Source organism: Spermophilus citellus (assembly GCF_964194105.1).
Source record: "Spermophilus citellus genome assembly, chromosome: 5".
NCBI lineage: Eukaryota > Metazoa > Chordata > Mammalia > Rodentia > Sciuridae > Spermophilus > Spermophilus citellus.
Window position 1 is genome coordinate 85,938,349 of NC_138186.1, and position 25,530 is coordinate 85,963,878.

General features: G+C 36.9%; 1 protein-coding gene across 4 annotated transcripts in view; it reads right to left on the reverse strand.

Moving 5' to 3' along the window:
• The window catches only part of FILIP1 (filamin A interacting protein 1), a 179,428-nt gene that overhangs the window by 50,946 nt on the left and 102,952 nt on the right, over positions 1-25,530 (reverse strand). For all 4 annotated transcript variants that reach the window (XM_081293684.1, XM_081293685.1, XM_081293682.1 and 1 more), the window contains 2 exons: positions 12,225-12,398; positions 6,346-6,524 (listed from right to left, as the gene is read on the reverse strand). In XM_081293684.1, coding sequence (XP_081149810.1) covers positions 6,346-6,524; positions 12,225-12,377 — 332 coding nt within the window. In that variant the 5' untranslated portion in view covers positions 12,378-12,398. The remainder of the gene's footprint in view (positions 1-6,345; positions 6,525-12,224; positions 12,399-25,530) is intronic.

A 25,530-nucleotide genomic window follows, 5' to 3' on the forward strand; every position in this document is an offset into this window, starting at 1 on the left:
AACAAGTGCTGGCGAGGATGTGGAGAAAAGGGTACTCTTGTACATTGCTGGTGGGTCTGCAAATTGGTGTGGCCAATTTGGAAAGCAGTTTGGAGATTCCTGGGAAAGCTGGGAATGGAACCACCATTTGACCCTGCTATTGCCCTTCTCAGACTATTCCCTGAAGACCTTAAAAGAGCATGCTATAGGGATACTGCCACATCGATGTTCATAGCAGCACAATTCACAATAGCTAGACTGTGGAACCAACCCAGATGCCCTTCAATAGATGAATGGATAAAAAAAAAATGTGGCATCTATACACAATGGAGTACTATGCAGCAATAAAAAATGACAAAATAATGGAATTTGCAGGGAAATGGATGGCACTAGAGCAGATTATGCTTAGTGAAGCTAGCCAATCCCTAAAAAACAAATACCAAATGTCTTCTTTGATATAATGAGAGCAACTAACTATGAACAGAGCAGGGAGGAAGAGCAGGAAGAAAAGATTAACATTAAACAGAGACATGAGATGGGAGGGAAAGGGAGAGAAAAGGGAAATTGCATGGAAATGAAGGGAGACCCTCATTGCTATACAAAATTACATATAGGAGGTTGTGAGGGGAATGGGAAAATAAACAAGGAGAGAAATGAATTACAGTAGATGGGGTAGAGAGAGAAGATGGGAGGGGAGGGGAGGGGGGATAGTAGGGGATAGGAAAGGTAGCAGAATACAACAATTACTAATAGGGCATTATGTAAAATTGTGGATGTGTAACCGACGTGATTCTGCAATCTGCATTTGGGGTAAAATTGGGAGTTCATAACCCACTTCAATCTAATGTATGAAATATGATATGTCAAGAGCTTTGTAATGTTGTGAACAACCAATAAAAAAAATAATAAATTAAGGCTAGTTCATTGAACCTCTGAACTCTAATTCCTATCCTTCCTTAAAAATCATCCCTCCAGTAGGTGATAACTCATGACCAAGTTAAGTCTGTGAATTCAATGTGCAGTCTAAGTCACTGGCTAGCTTTTCTAAGTCACCTTTCTTTCATCATGCATTGAGGAAAGGAGGTTCATTTTATTAATAAAGTAAGAACTTGGAAGCAGAATAAGTTATTTTTCAAATCTTGATTCTGCTAATTAACTATTGGCAAGAGACCTTGGTGGAAAGATCTTAACCTCTCTGTTTCCTATCTGCTAATGGAGATAACAATTACACATAGGTTTGCAAGAATTAAACTGTTATTCATGCTAGTTTATCAGGGAGGTCAATAAAGTTAAGTCTGCTACTGAACAGCCTTTAGCAGAGTGCTAAGAACAGAGAAGAGGGCTCAGTTGTTTTTGCTGATATGTTCCACTTGTTGATTACTTTCTGCTTGCTAACACTTAAATGCATTTACACAGCATCAGCCATCTTTTTCAGTAGAGTGCTTCCTTGTGATCTGAGCTACCAGTGAGAAAAGTCAATTTTGTCAACATGTTTTAGAGATAAGGCAACTAAATCTAAGAAACTTGAAGATATTGTACCAGGAAAGGAGATGTGAATTTTTTTCTATAAAGTAGATTAAGAATTTTTCTGAAAGGGAGACTATTAGAGAAGAAGAATGGGACCAGGGGTAGGGGAAAGGGAAAAATAAGGAAGGGTAATGTGGGAGTAGATATGATCAAAGCATGTTATATGCATATATGAAAATGCCACAAGAAACCCATAATTCTGTATAATTAATATGAACTAACAGAAATAAAAAAATATTTCTGAATATTCCAGTATCCTAAATCAAGTTTTCAGAGATAATAGATCTGAGTGGACATTTCCATATGTAGGAAAACTAGTACATACTGTCCCATGGATCACCAGGCAAATGCTGAACACCCCTTCACATTGACATAAAGGAAAATACCAATTCAGGACATGAAGGCTTTCCCTGTACTCAAGCTCCTGCTTCTACAGTCTGGGCTTCACAGGTTAAAGGATTTCTCTTGGGATGCTGATTTGTGCTTTTAAAGAATGAACTTATACTTGGAAATCTTGCTGCAAGATTATATGATGATGTCATTATTTATGTAGTCCCAGCTGAGCCTATAAAATCCAAAAGCTTTACAATCTATATTTACAGTGATAGATTTAGATAGCATTTCCCCCACATCATTTACACACACACACACACACACACACACACACACACACACACACACTTCTTTAAGTCTCAGACTGCTTTTTGATGTAACTGTGTTTTCTCTATTTTGACATTCTTGGAGCAGCCCTAGTGAAGCTTAAGATTAAAATCACAAGTCTGCAGCTGAGACAGGGAATAAAGTACAAAGTACCTGAAGGTGATCTCATGTGCTCAGAATTATACTTCAAAGATCAACTTCACTTTAAATGTAGCATTTAGACAAGGAGCTTTCTTTACCCAATCTTAATTAAAACAATGAAAGACATTTTCATCTTTATTAACAATGCTAATTAAACCAATACACTTTTATGTTGTTTTCTCTTTTTAATTTGGGCTGCTACTATTTGTAAAAATAAATATCTAATGATAATGGCTTATGATCATAGTCTGTTAACTTTAGAATAAAGGAAACCAGGAACAACATAGTACACATTTTAGTTGTATAATCTGTAGAACAAGATGAGTTTATCAACTCTTGAAAAAGTGAAAAATAATTTCTGCATTTATTATTTTTAGATTGCAATAGGGTAAGGTCAGGGGCAATAGCAAGTAGTTTAGGGGGGCTTCCTTTAGCTCCCCATAAGCATCATCAGCCTCCCAGCATAACTACCAAAAATAAAATGCAATGTAATTGAGATTCTGTGTGTGTGTGTGTGTGTGTGTGTGTGTGTGTATATATATATATATATATATATATATATAATGCAAAAGCAGCTTCAAAACAAGTCCCCAAGTTGCTCCTTCTAATAGACTGCTAACTGAAGCTTTTCCCCTGATAGTCTAGAACCATTTGCTTACCTAGGGGCCTATAACTTCACAAAAAAAGTCACTTTCCCTTTTAAGATTTGGTATCATAGTTTGGATGTAACATGGAGCGAAGGAGCCTACACACACAGAAAAGGAACATAAACAATCCATTTTTGCACAAGACACTTATTTGCACAAAAGGACTAGATAGGATCCTGCACTGTGTGATCTTGGTTAAGCTATGTAATTGTCTCGCCTCAATGCTCCCACCTGGAGACTGAGGGACTTAAAAGGGCTAGTCTCAGAAGACTTTTGCATACTCAGAGCCTAGGATTCCTGGTTTCATCAAATATCTGAATCTGAACTGTTTATCCACACCTACCTCTGATGCTATGCCTGGGTCCCTTTTTGCCATCTTTAACCATTTTCCTAGAGAAAGTGAGAAACCCTGATAGAACAGGACAAGTACAGAGAAAGAAGCTTAGATACTCCTGAGTGGGGAAGAAGTCCCCTGTTCATTGGGTGTCCCCCACCTTTTCCTTCCATTGCCATGTCAAAAAGCATTTTAGAGTGGAGACAGAGTCTGCAGAGTCGCAGAGCCGGGAGCTGATGAGTAATAGGGAGAATCCCACTTAGGTTTATCTCAAGCTTCAGTTTCTTCCTTTACTCATGCTCACAGTAGAAATAAAGGGTAATGTTTCTCATGGGAAGTCCTTGGCTCTATTTTGTTTGTTTCCCCTCACAAAAGGGTTCTCGGGAGAAGAGGAAGGGGCACAAAGCAAAGACGCAAACAAAGGACTTGGGACCCGATACAAAAGGACTCCCACTTGTGCACAGAAATGCCACTTCTTGACTAGCTGCAGCTCAGCTTCCCCTGCAGGTGCTGCAGTGGGGTAGCGTCTGGAAGCACCCAGGCCTGGGGCTGCGGCGGCCGCGGTCCGCATTGGACGCTAGGTAGAAGCTCCTCAGTGACTTGGCTCACGGGAAAGCAAGCCTCGAGGTCAGCATCCTGCCAGCTCCTATAAGTAGATCTAATTATGACCGCTTACTTCAAAAAGAGGATTTAACCCAAAGCAGATTTAGCAGGGCAGTTTCCAAAGGGCAGCAGGAACCCCAGGCGTGACCTTTGAGAAAATCCTAAAAGCTTCTCTGCCGGGGAACTTGGCGAGCCAGTGACCATAAACGCCTCAGAGAATTTCAGAGACGCCAACCTGTTATCAGGGTCCTAGTGGGGGCGTTTAATTTAGAACAAAGTGTCAGAATGTACCCGTGGCGTGTGTGCTGGAGCTGAGTTGGTATTGAGCTGAGGAAAAAAAAAAAATTGACACCCTAGTAAAAAGCACTAAATTAAACTTTAATGTGTTTAGGAAGCTAAATAAGAGACAAAAATCTTTTAGTGACTATTTGCCTAAAACGTGAAAGTTTGGGAACATATTCCAGTGGTGCTGATTAAAGTTTCAAAAGCTTGTTAAAGTCATTTTTAAAGAAAAGTTTACTTGGACTTGTGCTACTTTCAACATAGCACTTTGCTCGGAAGTGGTTTTGTTGTTCTGATGAAATTAAACAACTCTAAAAAAGGTAAAGGAATTTTTCATCTAAAGTTAACCAACATTAAGTTAGTAAATAAATATTTCTGAATAGATTCATCACATAACAAATACGAAAAGAAATACGGTGAACTATAAAACTATTTTGTGTCATTATTTCGGTTGCTCTTACAGAGTGCACACACACAAAGGAAAACAAAACAGAAAGAAAAAGAAACAGCTCGAATAAATATTCACTCCATCCACACACTTCCATTAAACCAACTCTGTGAATGAACTGGTGCCACCTCAGATTTTATCTTAGGTGGGAAACTATGGAAAAGACAAGATGTAGTTCTAAATCAGATAGTTTACAAAGTGATCAAAAATGATTCACACAGATACTCTTTAGCAGTATTTGATTTCAAATGTTTAAAAAAGTCAATATCATACAAGTTCCTACTTAAATTTTTTTTTAGTTGTAGATAGACACAACACTTTATTTTAATTTTTTTATGTGGTACTGAGGATGAAACCCAGTGCCTCATGCATGCTAGGTAAGCACTCTACCACTGAGCTACAACCCCAGCCCAAGTTCCTACCTTTTTTACTTGACCACATTCCAACACAGGTTATATAACCAGGTGATTATTGTGTATTTAATTAATATTGTCTTTAGAACCTTGTTTGCCATAGCCTGGGGTTGGAAACTTCTCAGACATTGAGGTGGTAGGTTTATTCTCACTGGCTACACAAATATGTCAAATCAGATCATCAATTTGTTCAAACACATAACTACTAAACCTTAGCTTATAAGAGTTTAAGGGAAGCACAAAAAATCTTAAATTAGGGATATAAAATGTAACACTTCAGCCATTGTTCTCTTTTACATCTCACCTTCCCCAAGGGATGTGCCCAATACAACAATAAGTAAATATTACCAATAATTAAAAAAAAATTTAAACACAACATGCTTTGCTTTATTCTGTATTTACTCTTACTGTGGTAGTTTTTTCTGGTATGTAAAATATTCTGCAAAAATCAAATCTTTTCCTTATACCCAAATAAATAATAAAGCTGGAATAGAAAAAGCTATTCCCTAGTGGTTCCAAATTTGCAAGCCCTCAACAAAGATGCAAGCAGGCTTGTTGTTGATTTCAAAGATGGTTAATATCTGAGACATAACCATTCATCTGAGGGAAGGAATAAAGGACTTGATTGCAAAGGTTTTTCAATTTGGAATCTCTGCTTCATGTGTGTCAATTTTTGGTTTGAGAAAACTAAATGCTTACAAGAACAGTCATGGAGACTCAACACACTATTTTTTTTTTGTTTTGTTTTTACATAAAGTTTTATAAAGTATGGAACCAATATAAGGTTAAGCAGTTAGTTCTAGTCATTATCCAAATATTAATATTTTTCTACATTGGTAATAAGAATGAATAGGATTTAAGATGATTAGGTTAAAGCATTTTCCTTCCTGAAAAATGGTGTGGATTTTTTTTGTTGTTGTTGTTGGTGTTTGTTTGTTTGTTTGTTTTTTCAATAGAAGGCAATTTACAGGAAGGTTTTTCAAACAGAAATACTTCATTGATCAGACTCAAATATAAGCTCCCTGGGTTTCTTTCTGGTTTTCTGGTTTTAAAGATTTTAGCACCCTTGTGGGAATGTGGCACCCTATTTTCATGCACCCCCAAACATATTCATGTAAACTGTCACACTCTTTATGGTAACAAACCATTCAGAAATTGGAATTTAGAACCTTGTTTTCTATGGCCATAGCTTGAAGTTGGACACCCAGAGACCTATCCATAGTGCCACCACTTGGAAGCCTGACCTCTGATGGGAGGGATGGATAAGGCAGCAGGCCTCCAGATGTGACTGGCAGCATGTGTGCACATTACCTCTCCCGCTCCTGCTCCAGCAAGTTGGTGAAATCGTCGCTTTTGTTCATGTAGTCAGTGTGTTTGTGCTTCTCGTTCTCCAACTCGTACACAGTACGCCTGTGACACTTCTCTGCCAGCAGCAGTTGCTCTAGCATGCGCCGGTAGGTTTCTTTCTGCTTTTCCTCAAGTCTGTCCAGCTGAGTAGGCAAAGGTGGGAAAGATATTTTATTTCACTTGCATATGACTCTAAATAATTGGCTTAAATTGGTCTAGTGATTTATTACCTGAAGGAGAAAACATCAAATGTGGTATTCTCTGCCATTTCCCCCATTCCTTCATTTTCTCTGTGTCAACTGACCATATCAACTAGCCATGAAAATGCTGCATTTTACCTTCTGTCCTTCTGGCCCTTTTTCTGTAAATACATGTATGGTCCCTAAACTTGCAGGAGAACAAACTCTTCCATGGTTTTAATGAGATAGCCCAAATCCTGTACTTGGGGAAAAAAAAAAAAAAAAGGTGGCTCACATCCCCTCCTGATCTCAAAAAAAAAAAAAAAAAAAAGTAACATCTCAGCATGTACATGTGCCAAACTTCTCCTTTGGGAAGTAATTATCATTGTTGCAATCTTATTTTAAGGCTTGCAGCTATATGCATTTCTAGGAAAAGTATATTAAGGATCAAAGTCTTCTTATTTAAAGAGACACTAAATATAAGGAGGATTTTAGAACTTGTAGAGAGTATGTATCTCTAAAACCATTTTTTTCACAATTCAAAAACTTTATTTACTAAAAAGAAGAAATATAATTATTTGAATATATCATTTTCATTATGTGTCATTTAATTATTTAAGGTTTCACATTACAGAGAATATTAATAATGATTTTTCTCATCATATTAATAATGATTTTTGTGATCATCATTTTAAGATTAGCTCAAAATAAAAGCAGCCTTAAATATTATCAATTTTTTCCCTTTTTCTCTGAACAGAGTGTAAGATCTTTAAAGAATCATGCCTTGATCATCTTTTCAGTCTCTGGAGCTTAGCACAGTGTCAAGAACAAATTAGCTGTTCAGTAAATGTTTGTTAAATCTTACAATATTGATAGTTTCCTGTTGTACTCTCTATCTGCCCCCTCTGTTTTTGTTTGGTACTGGGATTAAACCCAGGGACTCTTTACCACTGAGTTAAATCCCCAGTCTTTTTGTTTTTAATAATTTTTTATTTAGAAACAAAGCCTTGCTAAGTTGGCCTCAAACTTGTGATCTTCCTGCCTCAGCCTCCTGAGTCTGGAATTACAGGGATGTGCACTGTGCCAAGCTTGCTCTCTCTTAAACTCTATTTCCAGATCTCCACAAATTTGTTTAGGAGCAAGTGACCCAATGGAACTAGTAGAGAAGTCATGTTAACTGGTAGCTGATAAATATAAAATCAGTAGAATTTGACAAATTACACTTTTATATTTTCTGACAAATTTTTGTAGCCTTAGAGGGACAGTCTATACCATTAGAATAGTTCTTGTTTATGAACTATTCAAAGAACTTTTTCAACTTCCTACATGTTCCTTCTCAATAAATTTTATAGAATTTGTCAAGCACTGCTGAATTATCATTATCATCAGAAATGGGGAAGGAGGACTGGAATGTGGCTCAGTGGTAGAGTGCTTGCTCCGCATGTACAAGGCCCCGGGCATGATCCTCATTATCACACACAGAATGTGGGGGGAATTACTTATTCTTCTTTTTGATCCTTTTATTATAAAATAGGATTCTCCATCTTTGAATTTGAAAAGCAGCTTCTGCCCATTTTTTTATACTCTCTGCCATACTTCCCAAGGAAGGAGGAGTGACTTGTTGAAGGTTATATTTGGAATAGGAAATTGGGTGTGTACAATTTATTTGCACAGTCTTGCATTTATTTTTCATTCTGTCTGCCATACAATGATATGACATGTTCTAAAGGCCCCAACTTTTCCCTAGGATCTCTCAATCCATTCAAGGAAATGTGGAGAGGAAAATGGTGGCATTGTTAATTAGATGGTTGAAAGAGAAATCCAAAGAGGCAGTGGTTGCATGGACATCTGGAAAAAAAACAGCATATGAAAATATCAAGTGTTCAGGGGCAGCCTTACTTAGCTTCAGCATATTCTGTCCACTGGGCCTTTGAGACTGGCTGTTCACAGTAGCCTTAGTCCATAGCTAGACCACTGGAGTAGGTTGCTGGGATCTCAGTGGATAATGCTCACCTCACCTACATTAGCACAATTTGACCCCACCATGATTACAGCACCAGGAAAACAGTCTTTTTGTCTCCTAATGCATAATTGCTGGGGAATTGGGTTGCATAGTGTGCTTTTGAGGCAGAACGGTGGACCCAGACTTTAGAATTCAGAGGCAGTAAATTCTTCTGCTATAAAGCATTAGTGTGAGGATCTAGCTTTTAATTTTAAATTCTGCATGTAAGAACTTAACATAGGTAGCAATACAGCATCTGTGACAGATGCTATTTCTTGTTATTTTGTCTGGAAACATATCAAGCTCCTAAGAGAGAACTCAGATGGCCTATTCTCTTAGCTGTATATGAAGACTAACTCCCATAACTATAGCCCTATAGATTCATGAATCATATGTACCATGTATATGGCTTTTGGTTTTGAGGATCCAAGCTGTAGCTCAGCTTAGAGGAATGGCTTTGATTAATGAGCAGTGAAAGTGGAATGGGCACCTATTACTTTGGAAATACAGCTTCCACTTGGACAGAAGTGGAAGGAAAATTGAATGAGATCATCATAGAGCCAAAGGCCAAAAATTTACTAAGGAAAGAGTGTACCTGGAAGTCTTTTCCAAATGAATCAGATTGGCAGATTAGTGCAAAGACTTGATATTGAGAACAATTTCAGTATGTGTTAGATAAAAGGATCACAGTTCAGGAAATGTTTTTGACTCTGTTACCTGAAGAGGGCTAAATGGAGAAGTACTAAGGAATCCAGGAAGAGAGAAATCAACTTAAAAGGAAATACAAGGTCTTAAAGATCAAACCAGATTTATACAAAAGGGAAATGGATCTAAGTGCAAAGATAGAGCCATAAAAAAATCTTGGAGCTGGAAACTTATAAATTTTTTAAAAGTTTGCACATATGAAATTGGTACTATGATAATTGTGTATGTCCTAATGAACTCTTGGATTCCTTGGAAAAAAACAGAATATAGGGACTTAAGGATAAAATAATGCATCTTTGAAAATGCCAAGACCAAGTCATTTTACTGAAGAGGAAAGCAAAAACAATTAATTGAGTTTGAGTGGAACAAGAAATTAAATTAAAAGGAAAGAAACAAAAATCTTAATTTTTCTTGGAATTTTGCTCAAGAGAATTATGAATTTTAACATTCTGGACTTTGATTTATAAGGAAGTTCAGGGAGGTTTAATATTATCTATTTAATTTTTGCCCAGACATTTGGCAAGGGAAAGAGATCCACCACATTGTGTTCACACTTAGCCTTCGGTGAATTCAAGTGGGGCCTAATTTGGTATGGAAATTACAATGAGCAGTGATTTTTAAATTATTATTATTTTAAAATTTTTTTGGATTGAGATACAACAAAGCTTCCGGGAACAAAAGCTAGACTACATTAGCTCATGGTCCCAGGAAACTAATGGAACAGTGATATATTGGAGTTCATGTTTGGAAGAAAGACTCATGTTTCTGGATAATAAGAAATTGATTGTTAATACTAAAGGATTAAGAGATCAAAAATCTGTACATAATGGGAAAAAAAAAACCCTTTTTCTTCTAGCATTCTATTTCTCTCACAATGCAGGACTTCATTTGTTAGTACTAGGAAGAGTAATTTCATCCTTCTCTCTACTTCCTCACTCACTTCTCCCCAAGAGAGAAATGACTCTCAGATTGCTGAAAGGAGAAAGGAACAAAGAAGTACACCCAGTTTAGCCAGTTCCAGGACAAATTACAAGCTGGTTGTTTCTGCTCTGCTGCTCTGTCCAGAGGTAGGAATGCTGGTGTCTGGCCTACTTTCTTTTTTGAGGGGGAGGGGAGGTACTGGAGATTGAACTCAGGGCACTCAACCACTAAGCCACATCCCCAGTCCTGGTTTTTTTTTTTTTTTTTTTTTGTATTCTATTTAGAGACAGGGTCTGACTGAATTGCTTAGCACATTGCTTTTTACTGAGGCTGACTTTGAACTGTCAATCCACCTGCCTCAGCCTCCAGAACCTCTGGGATCATAGGCATGGGCCACTGTGCCTGGCAGGCCTACTCTCTGAAGGTAGATTAGAAACTCTTCTCTTTGTGTACTATCCATAGAACTCAGTGAATAGGAGACAGTGATTCTGCACATGTCTGCTATGGAGACCTTCCTCTTCCTTGCATGTACATCCAAAGCTCTTGGGAGAAAAAAATTAAGATGCTCAATTGAAACCATTTATTGAAGCTGAGTTATCCAATTCAAGTTACTATTATTATAAAATCAATGTATGTTTTTGACCTCTACTTGTCTTTTCCTCCCCAAATCCCTATTTAGAATCAGTTAAAGGGTATGAGCAATTATCATTTTCAAATCCTAGCAAATACTAATGGCTGATGTTTTTTGAGTACCCAGTACTGTGACAGATGCTGTGCTAAGAGCTTTACAGTATTGCTCTGTATAATCCTTATATCATCTCTATGAGGTGTGCACTGTGGTTTCTCCCACCTCACAGATAAAGGCTTAGGGCTGGGGATATAGCTCAATTGGTAGAGTGCCTGCCTCGAATGCACAAGGCCCTGGGTTCAATTCCCAGCACCACAAAAAAAAGAAAAAGAAAAAAAGACCCCGAGGCTTAAAGAGCACAATTGGCCAAGGTAAGGTCATATACAGCTAGTAAAGATGCATCTCAAACATGGAATTGTATCCAACTTGTTGGCTATACTCCATCACATAATCATCTCTTAACAACTTTAGGAAAAATTGAGAATAGAGCTTCAGTTTGCTCTTGTTGAATAAATTAGAAAATTATGAAGCATCAATCTGTTTTGAATATTAACTAAAGAATATGTTGTCTCTCAGATCTGTCAAACTGAGCTGCTCTGAAGACTTGATAAAAGTCAAAAGTTAACTTTATAATAAGTTGCTTTAAACATTCTATTTTGTGGGGTTTTTTTTCATTCATCATGCTAGTTGCATATCTATTAATTTTTCACATGAATTTTCAGGAATCAGTGTGACTAGATTTGTAAACTGCGACCCTAATTTGGCATCAAACTTATATTACAATGTGAAAGTATTTTTAAAATATTATCTCATGGGTAATTAGTAATGGCAGTCCATAGTTCTGAACACAATCTTACACAAAAATGATTAAATATAGCCCTACAGAATTTATTTAATCTTAAAAAATTGTTCTAAGAATTTCATTGGGGATTTGCCTCAATCATTGAATTTTAGCTAATCACATAAGACCTTTTTAATTATGACAGTCTTTAAGATACCCCAAAACAATCTGGCTTTATAACCATAAATATTAATAATAAAATCAATTTAGTTTTAGATTACCAATTTGATGATAATCCTGACAACTCAATGTTAAAACTGACAAATATTTCAAATTTTTATACACATAATTTCTTAGAGAAGTAAAACAATAATATACTATAAGAGCATGTAACTATTATTCTCACATGGAAAATATACTTCAAGCTTTAAGCATATTTAAGTAAATGCTTCTGAAATTCTTATCATTGAAGCTCACTAACTACAACCTTGAATTAATTATACTTAACTCGATATTAGTATACCATAAATTTTCCCTTTGAAAGAAGATGTTCAAGTTTGTAAATAGAAAAATGGGAAGATATGTCTTTGAGGTTTCCTTCTAGGGGACTTGGTATCATATTTTTACCTCTGAGATGGGTTTCTCATAGACATCTTCTCCTATGGACTTCTCCTGAGCAAGGATGGCATCTCGGTGCAGGATCCGAAGCACTTTCTCTGGTTCTGCAGATCCGTAGTGAGCCTCCAGAACCTCAGGCTTGGTTTTCTCAGTCTTCAACATATGGATCACATCTTCTCTGGCCTGTGGTAGAAAGTACAGTAAGGTCAGATGGTTGACAATGTAAATCATATAACAGGCTCACAAAATCAACATGGAGCTTATTGAATACAGACCCACCTCTTCAGGGTTATTGGCAAATTAACTGGGTATTCTGTTCTTTTTTTTTTTTTTTTCCCCACCAAGAGCAGATTGGCAAGCAGATACTCTGCTTCAGGTTGCTAGGAAGCAGGCAAGCAGAAAGAGGGTTTGTGCTAATATTAACTACATTAAAATTGCTTGATTTAAGTAGCAATGATTTGAGAGAAGGGGCAGGGTTGGGCTGGTTTTGGTATAGATGACTTGTTTCAGTGCAAATGAGGTCAAATACAAGCTAAAATCTTCTAGGTTTCTATTTATGCTCTAAGTGCAGTATTCAAATCCAGTTTAAAGTAAAACCCTGCTCTCTTCATCCCATAACTCCGTGTTAATTATAGCTAGCTATAACTTCATGTGAAATTAACAAACAGCCTTTATTAGTGATTTCTTTCTGTTCCTCATCAAGTAATTCCTTTTGCACAGAAGTACATGGTTGAGTATTCACTCCATGCTGGGCTGGGCTTTTTCTATCTAATGCATTCATGCTGAAAGTGAGATATTATTCTTTGAACATCCAGACTACCCACAGATGAATTGGGTTTGGTAGGGTCATGGTTATTCTTTTGCTTTCTTAGCACAACTTTAAATGAAGCTTTCGAGAAAACCATGTAATTGTAGGTTTTATATGATATTATCTTTGGTCCCCATCCCATAATGCAAATGCATCTGGATATATTTTGTACTGGTTAGCTGTGATGATATTGCTAGTCATGATGTAGCTGACATTTGCTGAATGTACTTCCATCTGGGCCTTGGCTCACTTGGAACTGTTTTTCCAGTAATGGTGATGGGTAAGTATCTGACTTCATTCCAACTTGTACTAAAGACCAAACTGAGAGTTTCAGTCTGTGACAATGGAATAGAGTTTTCCCTGTATTAATGCTAACTATGGATTTGAGTCTTTAAAAATGGATCATTATTATGGTTGTCTAAACAAGAGAGCTGACTAGTCAAGTATTTATGATAGGACCAACATAAAGTTGGTCTTTCTTGAAGTTCCTCATTTCTACTGCATTATCAGTCTCCAAATTAATCTAATTCCAGATGAATTAAAGACATCAATCAACCAGAATATGCAAGTTTTCAGTGTCTCGACCACATATATGTATGCTCATTTCAAGACTGAAAAAAGGAAAATATTACTTTTGAAGAACTTAGTGATTGGGAACATTAATGAGAATATTAAGATCAGAAAATAGGTTCCTGAAAAAACAATATGTCTCCATGCAGGGTGAAAGGATATTCATACAGTCGCAATGTCAGGCTAACCTGTACAGTGTCTTTATGCAAATTGCTTTAGAAAAATGGTGCCTGCTTCAGTGAAGGTATGGTCCTGAATCAGAGTGCAGCTTATGCAGCTCACCTAGTGAGAGAAGAGTAGGCTGAATTCCAGCTACTCATCTCCTCTGCCAGGTACCCTCATGCAAGGCACAATTCTCTATCTGCATGAGGTGGTCCTATTCTGAAGGAGCCTCCAGGTGCATAACTTGTTACTAGTCTTCAGGAGGGAAATGCTCCTACATTCATCTCACTGGTGAACACATATAGCATCTTCTAAAGTAATGGTTCTCAAAGCTGACCGCATGGGAATCACCTGGAACTTTAAAAAATCCTACAGCCCATGCCATCCCAGACCAATTACATCCCAATCTCCGGGAGAAGGGCTTGTGCATCAGTATATGTTAAAGCTCCCGGGTGATTGCAGAGTACTGTGCTCACACTACTTTGGTTTGGATTTGGTTTGAGTGTGTCCCCTAGGGGTTTGTGGGCCTGAAGCTTGTTCCCCAATGTGGTGATATGAGAGATACTGGAACTTTTAGGTGGTGGGGCTTAGTGGAAGGTGAACATTAGGTCATTGGGAACACTCTCGGGTTAATATAATTCTCACAGTACCCTGGATATTCCTTGAGAGCAAGTTGTACAAAAGAACAAGCCTGGACAGTGAATTCCTCTAGCTTTCTCTCTTAAGATGTGACTACTCTCTCCCTCTCACACATGCTTCTGCCATAATGCCATCTGCCATGCTGTGATGCACAACACAATAGGCCAAGTTATGGTGTTACACAATTGTGGATTTTCAGTCTCCAAAACTATGAACTATATAAGCCTCTTTTCTTTATAAAGGACTGAGCCTCCAGTATTTTGTTAGCAACAGAAAATAAATGAATATACACACTAATCAATTAAGAGACAGAGCAACCAAACTGATTAATAATCCCTGGTACTATTCAATCTAAACTTTGCTAAGTTGGTGTGTGTGCTTTTTCTTTTTCTGTTTTTGGAAAGATATTATCACCTTACTTCTTTCAATCACCTCACACCTGAGGTCAGCCTTAAACTTTAGCCAGAGCGGAAAACTTCATCTGAAAAAAGAAACTGTGAATTTAGTGACTAATGCAATGAGAAGGAAGAAAAATTTAGAATCATATTTCAAAGTGACAAAATGGTGATGATAAGGTTGGCAAGGTGGAAGTCTCCATAACAAACTATTTTTTTTCCTATCTTTAAATCAAATGAAGTAAAGGCTGTCTTCTAAAGTTCACATTTTAACATGTGAAGTGTAAAGACTTACAGAGAAGACATTGAATTTACTGGGGGTTTTTTTGGCGGGGGGAGTTAAAAATTTTAAAAATAATCTCAGCAATTTGGGAAGCTGAGGCAGGAGTATCATAAATTCAAAGCCAAACTCAGCAACAAGACTCTGACTCAAAATTTAAAAATAAAAAATAAATAAATAAAATTAAAAATGTTTAAACAGTAAAGGAGAATGTATTGTCATTTGTACACTAATTTGAGATATTGATTCAAAATAAAATGCAAATATTTCAAATGGTTTGCATCCTGCTCTCTAAAATGTAGTAGATATGTAAGAAAAGGAAGAGCAAAATTCAAATTCTTCAGAAAAGAAATCATGATTGAAGGCATAGACTAAGTCATATAGTACTTGAATAATTAAACAAACTTTTGAAAGACTGAAAGAAAATGGCTTAGAAGACAGACACTAAATATAGTGGGATGAAGGCTGCTTTTAGTCCCTTATCTTTTGCTTATATGTTTGTTCTCAACTTTCCACAATGAATATGTAATTAATTTTATATAAAGAAACAAAGTTGCATTTTTATAAAGAAAGTCCTCATATTTCTATTTCACACAAGTCCTCATTATTTCTATTTCACACAATGGGGCAAGGGCAAATAATGTAGTAGAAAGTTCCTTTCACACATGCCCAATGCTGAGAAAGCCACCTTCATTCTGGCTATATATAAGCCTACACACAGTGTCCCTGGGATTTAACACAAGGAAAACACAAACCAAATTTCAGAAAGATTGTACTATACCATCGTTTTGGCATTGCTTTGATTCCTTTTAGGATTATTTAAACACAGCAGTAAATCCAAGATAGAACAGCCACTAAAGTGGGTGGGGATGCTAACAACGAGGTGGTGTGAGGACTATAGTTGTCCCACTAACATTTATTCTGATTTACTCACATTCCAACTAGATCACTGAAGGAATCATTGAAGAGCTATTTACATATTGCCTTTCCACGAATGACATCCTGAAAAAGTGTTTGTCCCTAATTAAGGATAAATGTCAGAAAGTGGCTTTCAAAATGCAAACTGTATTTAATAACCTTAAGAGCTTAGATTGCACCACTGAGTTAACACAAGTTTTCACAACCTGAGCATAAAGAAAATTAATTAAATCATTTTTTCTGTATTTTTATTTTTATTTATTTATTTAGGTACTGGGGATTGAACCCAGGGCTCTTTACCTCTAAGCTTTTTATTTTGAGACAGGATCTTGCTAACCTGCTGAGGATGGCCTTGAACTTGCATCTTCCTTCCTTAGCTTCCTGAGCTGCTGGAATTACAGGTGTGAGCCACCATATCCAGCAAGTTAATTAAATGTTAAAACTATTAGGCAACTAAACACAAACAAAAACAGAAATAAAATTCACATGATGGTATAGTAGAAGTTTCCAGTCCTAACATTGCTTTGACCTAATCTATGAAAAAGGATCATAATAACTTTTTTACATGATTGTTTTAGAATGGCATCAGATATAAATATATTAAATGCATAATAAGCACATGGCACACAGTACGTGCTAAGTCAATGGTAATGATTTATTATAGTTCTGTTAGGTCCCTATCATTAGATAACTTTTGCACATGAGGAGAAAAGGAATTTTGTAAGATATATTTTTTTCCCTAGTCAAATGTAACATTTAAAACTGGTAGAGTTTAACCATCTATACATTCCACAATTTGCTTTGAAGAACAGTTTTTCAAAAAGGAATTTTTTAATTCAAGCAACCTCTTCCCAAAAGTTATTTCATCTTCCTGACTCAGTTTGTTTGTCTCTAAAGTAGGGACACTAATCCTTCTATGTCATAGGTACTTTGTCAGGTTCTAACAAGAGGATGCAAATAAAGTGCATTTGAATCAGTAAATAGGTAGTGATTTCAGCTTAATAGTTTACTATTCAATTTAAAATGCATAAATATTATTGTTAGTTATCATCTTGACCAAATCTTTCTGATTCTCTTAGAAGATAACTTCTATTCTTCCTACCGATGTGAAATGCCTATTATTTCTCTTCCTAAAAATCCATTTATGTTTGAACCTTATTAATTGCTATAAGCCATATATATGTATATTTCACATTTCATCTTACTTTCATTATCCTAGAAACTAATTACCAAAGCAAAAGAGGCTAAGGTGATGTAATACTATGTATCATATATTTAAAACCACACTATTCACCTCTTATTTAGAGCTTTTTTTTTTTTCATTTTAAAATTTATTTTATAGTTGTAGTTGTACCTTTATTTCATTTATTTATTTTTATGTGGTGCTGAGAATTAAACCCAGGGCCCCACACATGCTAGGCAAGCACTCTATCACTGAGCCACAACCTCAGCCCCATTACTTAGAGCTTTTTATCTGCTATGATAATCCTGGAAAGAATAACAATATCGTCTTTAATTTACTGTATTTAGAAAAATTAAATACAATAAGTCAATATTGTGGCATCTTTTTAATCAGTGGATTATTGAAAGTGACTATTGAAGTGACCATAATAAATTTGTTCACTATTTTCAATATGCAATTCAATCTAAGTAAAAATGATTCTATATTTTGGGGCTAAAACTACTGTTACAACTAAAATTGATAATTTTTTGATAAAGGAATAAAATTCCAAATATTAGAAAGCTTCTGGTTTTGAACACTATTTTCACACACAAGTTTAGTCAGAAGCAAGTGGTTAAAGCTCTAGGATTCTGGGGCACTCCTAAATAGACCATTCCATTGGAATGCAGGTAAAATGACCCAGAGAGAAGAAGGCTTTGAAAAAATTCTCCAAAAGAGCTACTTTTCTGCCTGAGAAGTGGGGGAGGGGATTGGAAAAATGAAACAATAAAGTTGTTCATCTTAATCCTAATGATAGAGGAGAGTAAAAATGAGAGGAGGCTATAGAAAAAGACACATCTTTCTCTTCCATCAGACCTGGCTCCTCTTTGTGCCAGTGCAGTCATGGTGGAACAAAAGGTTGTGAGTTGGCTGCATGAGGAACTGATTCAAAACATATGGGGGCAGCAAAGAGCTACTCTGTGAAGCCCAGGTCCACAGGTGAGCATGTGATTCATCTCATAAAGTCAAGTGAGGGCATCTGGGCCTTGCCTGGGGTCACGAGGCAGAATAAAACATAGGTTCAAAAGGGGGCCAAATTCAATTATTCATGCAATAAATATTTGTAAACATTTACTTTGTGCAGTACACTGTATTCAGTATTAGAGATACAATTGCATCCCTAGGAATTCAAGTCTGGAGGGATGTAAACAATTGAAAGCATTTACAAGATGATATAATGTGCTTATGGTGGAAGAAATGCAGGGAGCTAAGAACTTGATCTAGAAGAACACTTGACTTGAATCTGAGCTAACAGAGGAGGCTTCCTGGAGGAAATGATCTGAAAATCACAGTGAGTACTTGGGCCAGAGAAAAGAGGAGGGAAGGTTAAGAGTGGTCCAGACCAAAGGAAGACTTTGCAAAGGCCAAACATATTTAGATGCTTGGGTTGGTGGAAGATGAGTGATAGATTCTCAAGAATGCCTTGTAAGCCATGCAGTGAGTTTGCATTTTTTCACAGAGTAGCAGGAAGTTCTAAAATTTTTAAGCACAAGGACAATAAATGACATGGTCAAAATTGTGTGGCAGAAGGATCACTCATTTGCTGTGTTAAAGACAGAAAAATTCTGAGTCAGCAGATCTCTTGGTGGATTCCAGCAATTGTGTTTTGAAATATCTCTGCAAGTGATACTAAAGCACAACTACATTGAAAAGCCACTGCTCTAGGGCAGAGAGGTCAATTCAACACCCAAAACGCTTAAAATGTGGTGGTTAGCTCTAGGTTCCCAGCAGGGTCATTTGATTCCTAGGGACTTGCTTGCCCCAGAGGTTTCTTGATGCTCTCCCTGAGTTATCAGTCCCGCTGACCTTTCTTCACCAATGAATCAGGGTCACTTCAGAGCAGCAGGCCACACTAGGTCACGGGAAACTGTTGGAAATGTTTATCAGTCCTGAACAAGCCAGGGTCACCAACTGTCCTAGTGTGTCTGGGACTAAGGGGAGCAGAGTCCTGGGGAGCTGGACTTCTGAAAACCAGGACAGTCCCAGGCAGACTGGGACAAATTGGTCACCTTATGGGAATCCCAAGTAAGAAGGAGACTGCATATTTCATAATATCCCTGTGCCTAAGAGGGCAGTCAAAATTGGGCTCACGATGCTCAGGAGCTAAATTCCAAAGTTTAGTTTTCTTTTAAGGAAAAGTGCCATCATTGATTATTATGCCTGGTGATCATTGGACTATTTAAAAGTTGCTGGATTTTTCAATCTTCGAAAGAAACAAAACCATAATGAGTAAGAAAGAATGCTTAGATTTTGTGTTTTCATGGCACACTTCTTTCTACACTCCTTCACGGGGACATATGTAACCCTGGGAGCACAGAATGGAACAATGAGCACTGGACCCTGAAGATAAATGATGCACTCTCTGAAGCACTAAGCTTACTGAAAGATAGGAGAGGAGTGATACGTTTTTTTTTCATAATGTTAATACATCTTAAATTTTATTTATTCATTTATTTGTTTGGGGTACCAGGGATTGAACCCAGGGCACTTAACCACTGAGCCGCATACCCAGCCTTTTTCCTTTTTATTTTGAGGCAGGGTTTCGCTAAGTTGCTTAAGGCCTTGCCAAGTTTCTGAGGCTGGCTTTGAACCTGCAATCCTTCTGCCTCAGCCTCCCAAGCTGCTGGGATTATAGACCTGCACCACCGTGCCTGGCTATTTACTTATGTTTAATTGACACATAAAATTGTACATATTTACAGAGTACTGTGTGATATTTCAGCACATGTATGCTATATAATATTTAAGCCAAGATAAACATATCTACTAAAACATTCATCATTTGTTTATGAAGAAAACATTCAAAATCCTTCAGACTTTTTTGAGATATACAGTATATTGTCATTATCCATAGTCACTCTACTGAGCAACAGAACACCAGAACTTCTTGCCTCTAACCATAACTTAATACCTATTAATCAGCTTTTTCCCAACACAGGCTATTGATACAATTTAATTATTTACTTGAGTGTTTACGGCAAAACACAGATACAAAAACATCAACACTTTTTTTAATTTTTATTTTTATTTTTTTTGAGGCAGACAGCTTGGGAAAGACTGTTACATGTTATCTCCACTCACTTTGTTGTGAAGGATACCCAGTGGAAAGTTCAAGAGGCCTGCCCCACCTAATGACACTGACACTAGACACATTAAAAAAGGCACTACTGCCATGAGCTGCTGAGGTTCAATGAGGGATCCATTTTGAGGAAAGAGTAAATCTAGTTCTCTGCTTATGGAAGAACCAGAATGACACAGTTCCCAAACACTGTCACTCCTTTGTATTGTTTATTTAACTACACAAATAAGGCCCCATTGCTGCAGTGAGCCAAGGAGCCCTAGAAGAGATGGCCCCAGAGGATCAGGACATGCCCATTTTGGGAACTCCACTGTTCTGTATCTATTTACATAAGGTGACTTATTAGTTTACTTGTCTATTTCCTTCTTAGGCGGTGAGCTGCCTTGAGGACACTGGGTCTACAGTGTCTCTAAGAGTGCCTGCCACATGATAGGCACTCAGTAAATATTTGTTGAAATAAAGAAAAGTAAAATTAAGTGACGTGAAGTCAGAAAGGCATAAGGTCCTGAAAATCTCAGAACAACTGTGACTACTTATCCTTGTTCAAAATATCTAAACAATTACATTTTGTCAACCTCTCTGCTCTTTCATCTGACATCTTTGTCTACAATGTAGGAGTCACTTTGTTCTTCTCAAGTTTATTCCAAAAAGAAAATATGTAAACTGAGTAAGGAAAAACAGTACATTCCACCAGAATGCTGCAAGAGGAAATGGGCTCTCTCTAAATCTCATGCAAACTAAATTACACTATTTATCCTAACTAGGTAAATACTAATATTATAAATGGATTAATAGAGAAAATATGGGATTTATAATGTATTAGCTATTATTATAGAAATTAAACCCATTTCCCCCCTGAACTTTGGAAAGTAAAATCACCATGATTACTAGTACAACAACATATGAAAAGAACATTTAGACATGGTTAGTTTAAAAGGCCACTAGAGCTAAAAATGTGACTTTTGGTTTCTCTGGGGAAAAAAAAAATTTTTCCTCCACAACTATATGGTTAATGTAGCCTAAAACTTCCTGCAAAGTTTATTCATTAAAGACTAGTACTTCAGACTGAATATCATCCAAAAGAAATCTTGTATTCAAATATAAGAAGTAGATGCTCTTTTTCAGTTAAAACTTGCTCTTGTCACCATGAAAGCTTGAATTTTTACAAGTAAATTACTCAAAATCCAATGATGTTTTCGTCAGAAATAATTTCTAAAACTCCATCCTAAAATTTATATGGATCTCAAGAGACCCTGAATACCAAAACAATCATGCAAAAGAATAGAGTTGGAGGTGTCTCATGCTCTCTGATCCCAAAACTTACTACAAAACCACACTGATTTAAAAAGTATGGCACTGTCATGAAAACAGACATACAGAGCAATAGAACAGAGAGCCCATAAATAAACCCTGGAATGTATAGTCAAATGATTTCCCATAGGGATGCCAAGACATTCCATGGGGAAAGGAGAATCTTTTCAACAAATGGTGCTGAGAAATCTAGATATCCACCTGTGAAAGATTGAAGTCAGGCCTTACAGCTAATTCAAAAATTAACTCAAAATTAATCAAAGTGTAAGGCTAATAAAACTATTAAACTCTCAGAAAAAGTATGTGAGAAATGCTTCATGATGTTTAATTTGGCAAATATTATACCAAAAGCACAGGCAACAAAAGAGAAAAAATACATTAATTAGACTATATTGAACTTAAAAATTTTTGTGCTTGATGCTTGAACACAATCATCAGAGTGAAAAGCAATTCATGGAATTGAAGAAAATATCTGAAAATCATATGGTTGTTAAGGGTTAATACCCAGAATACTAAAGAACTTCTACAATTAAAAAAAATGTTTTCATGGGCAAAGATTTGAATGGATATTTCTCAGAATTAAAACTTAATAAACACATTAAAAGATTTTTAATATCATGTACCATTAGAGAAATGCAAATCAAAATCATAGTTAGATGATAGAACTTTACACCTATTAGTATGGCCATTACAAAACAAAACAGAAAGCAACAAGTGTTAGTGAGGATGTGGAGAAATTGAAACCCTTGTAAGCTACTGCTGGACATGTAAAACAGTGCAGCCACTATAAAAAACAATACGGAACATTCCTCATAAAGATAAAAATAGATTGCCATAATTAGTAATTCTATTTCAGGTATATACCCCCAAAGAATTGAAAGCAGGGACTTGACTAGTTATTTGTATGCCATGTTCACCGTAGCATTATTCCCAATAGTCAAAAAGTGGAAGGAACCCAAGTGTCCTTGACACAAGAATGGTAAACTAAGTGTGGTATATACATACAATGGAATATCATTCTGCCTTACAAAGGAAGGAAATTCCTACACATGCTACAGTATGAATGAGCCTTCAAGGTGTTATGCTACATCAAATAAGTCTCTTACAAAAGGACAAATAGGATTCCACTCATATGAGGTACTTAGAACAGTTGAATGTATTGAGACAGGAAGTATAATAGTGGTTACCAGGGGGAGGGGGAGATGGAGAAAAGGAAATTATTATTTAATAGGTATAGAATTTCTGGTTTAGGAGATTAAAAATTTCTGGAGATGGATGGTGGTGATAATTGCACAAGATCAATTTGCTTAATGCCACCAAACTGTACACATAACAATAATTAAAATGGTCAAATTTATGTTATATATATTTTACCACAGTTTTTTAAAGTTAAAATTACCTTGTTCACCCCAAAAACTCAAATAAGAAAATAAAAATAAATTCCAATCCTTTAGCTAGAAATTACCAATTTAAAAAAAAAAAAAAACAACAAAAATGCCATGTCAGAAATTTTTAAAGAATAGTTATATTTTCCTTGTCATTAGTCATCTAAATGTCACTGTCATTCATGGACTTAAATGCATTTTATTATTCAGTTTTCTTCTTTTTTGTACACATTGGGATATTAATAGTAAGACAGCTGCTGAGTCCTGGATTGGAAATTAGATAAGGTCATAGGTCACCTCATGTGGAGCTGTGATCCTACAGTATAAAATTTCTTAAATTCCCAAAGACTAAGCTTTTTGTTTTGTGCTAAAAAAGACCTTGTGAGAGCTCCTAAGCTGCCCACTTTCTGTGAGCCAGGTGAGAAGCTGAATTACTTGGAACATGGAGAAGTCATTGCTAAAACACAAATATTTTGTGATTGTTTATCCAGTTCAGTAAATTTCATCCTTTCAACATAAACCAGCTAGACCAGACCCAGGACAGACAAAGCACCTCTGGCACAACTCTGCCTATTAGGTTGAAATTTCTTCACCTCCTTACTTTTTCCCCGATTGTCTCCTTTTCAGTTGGTCTCTAGAAGGTATTATTCTAGCTTGAGGAAAATCACTGATGTAATTACATGGGGGGGGGGGGGGACTGACTGGCATGTGGCCTTGCTGCAAAGCTATTTGCATGAAGGACTGAGGCTCTTCCTGGGAAAGAACTCATCCCAAGGGAGGAAGGGCACCATTTTGGTTGAAGAACAATGAAGCAGGGTCAGAGGGGAAGGGTGAGTCTGAGTGCAGCACAGTGCCTGTCACTCAGAATCCCATCCAGCCCACCCACCCCCTCCACCCATGCCCGAATCCCCGGTGAGGGATTGCAATAAAAGACCCAAATAAAAACCAGAGGAATTGGTAAATTAGAATTCAAGGCATTGCAGCGTCCCCCAAGAAGAGGGAAGGGTGGGGAGGAACAGACCTTTCTGTATCTTGCATCACACTCTCAGTGTAGACATCAGCCTGAGCAGCTTCCAAGTGGACACCAACTGCCATCAACAGAAAAAATAGCCTTTGGGGCATACAGCAGTGTTGACCGTGTTTCCAGCAGGCACATATAGGGGTAGCCATCGGGACCACCATAGATTGGAAAGGGAAAAAAAGGGCAAAGGAGCAAATACCAATGGTAGCCCAGGGGGGGCGTGTAGAACATGTGTAGGTCATTTTCTGGGGCCTTCTAGGACTTAGAAGAGGAATGTAAAGGAGCTTGGCATTCTCACTGAGCAGGAGGATGCAGAAGTAGGAGAGGGAAAGATAGTAGCCTTTGATCTTATTTTTTATCCTCAAACTGGTGAGAGTTGAGAAATGTGAGGAGTACTTTTTCAAAAGAGTAACAATTTTAGACAAACGAGATAAAACTACATTGTCTACATAGAATTTATACATGAGGTTTATTTAAACCACATACCAGTGAGTTCAACTTCTGACCTAAGTGAATTCCGTTTGTAGCATACATAGCAATATTACAGTTTAATTTTTTGAACAAGAATACAAGAAAATCTCAACCATTTTGAACTTGGGAAGAATGTCACACTGAGTATTTATTTGCCTTAATAAAGAAGAGACCAAGAGGGCTGGGGATATAGCTCAGTTGGTGGAGTGCTTGCCTTGCATGTACAAGGCCCTGGGTTTGATTCCCCAGCACAACAAAAACAAACAAGAGTTAGCACTCTAAATTGTTGTTTGGGAATAGGTGCATCCTCAAGTGTATTATAAAATCCCTTTCTACTTAAAGAATATGATATTTATAAGTAAATGTCTTTTTAAAAACTCACATCATTATAGATAAAAATTTTCAGATGTATAAAGAAATATATTATTAGTGGATACTGAGTCCACTTGCTTTATTGTCTTTTTTAGAAAACATGTTCTTGATGTAAACTTAGATAGTTTTTTGCTGACTTTTATCCCTACTCAAGAGATGCAGGGTGGGCTGGGGTTGTGGCTCAGTGGTAGAGTGCTCACCTAGCATGTGTCAGTTGACTCTAAACTTCAGTTTCCAACCTAGTATGAATATGAAATAAATGTGAAGCATCTAATATTGTGCCTGGCATACAGTAGATGTCCAATTAAAAAAAAAACAATTTCCTCTTTTTGTTCTCCCATAACAGTGAGTTGGCTGATGTGGGACAGCTGGACCTACTGGGCAGCATTACCGAAAGTGTTTCCACATACTAAATCAATAGGTCAAAGGCTAAGGCACCTTTTCTCATCCTTGTTGCCCTCAATACCCTGTGACTTCCCAAACCATAACAATATAACAATATCTTGATTCTGATGCTGTGAACCTAATAGGCCAGTGGCAAACCCATATCAGCTCACAACTGCACTTCAGAGCTTCTTGTGCTATTTTGTTGATGTGGTTTGAAGAAGTAGCTCTCTCTCTAATTCAAAAATTTGGATTGCCCTGTTTACCTAAGTCAGCAGTTCCTTCACCACTATCAAAA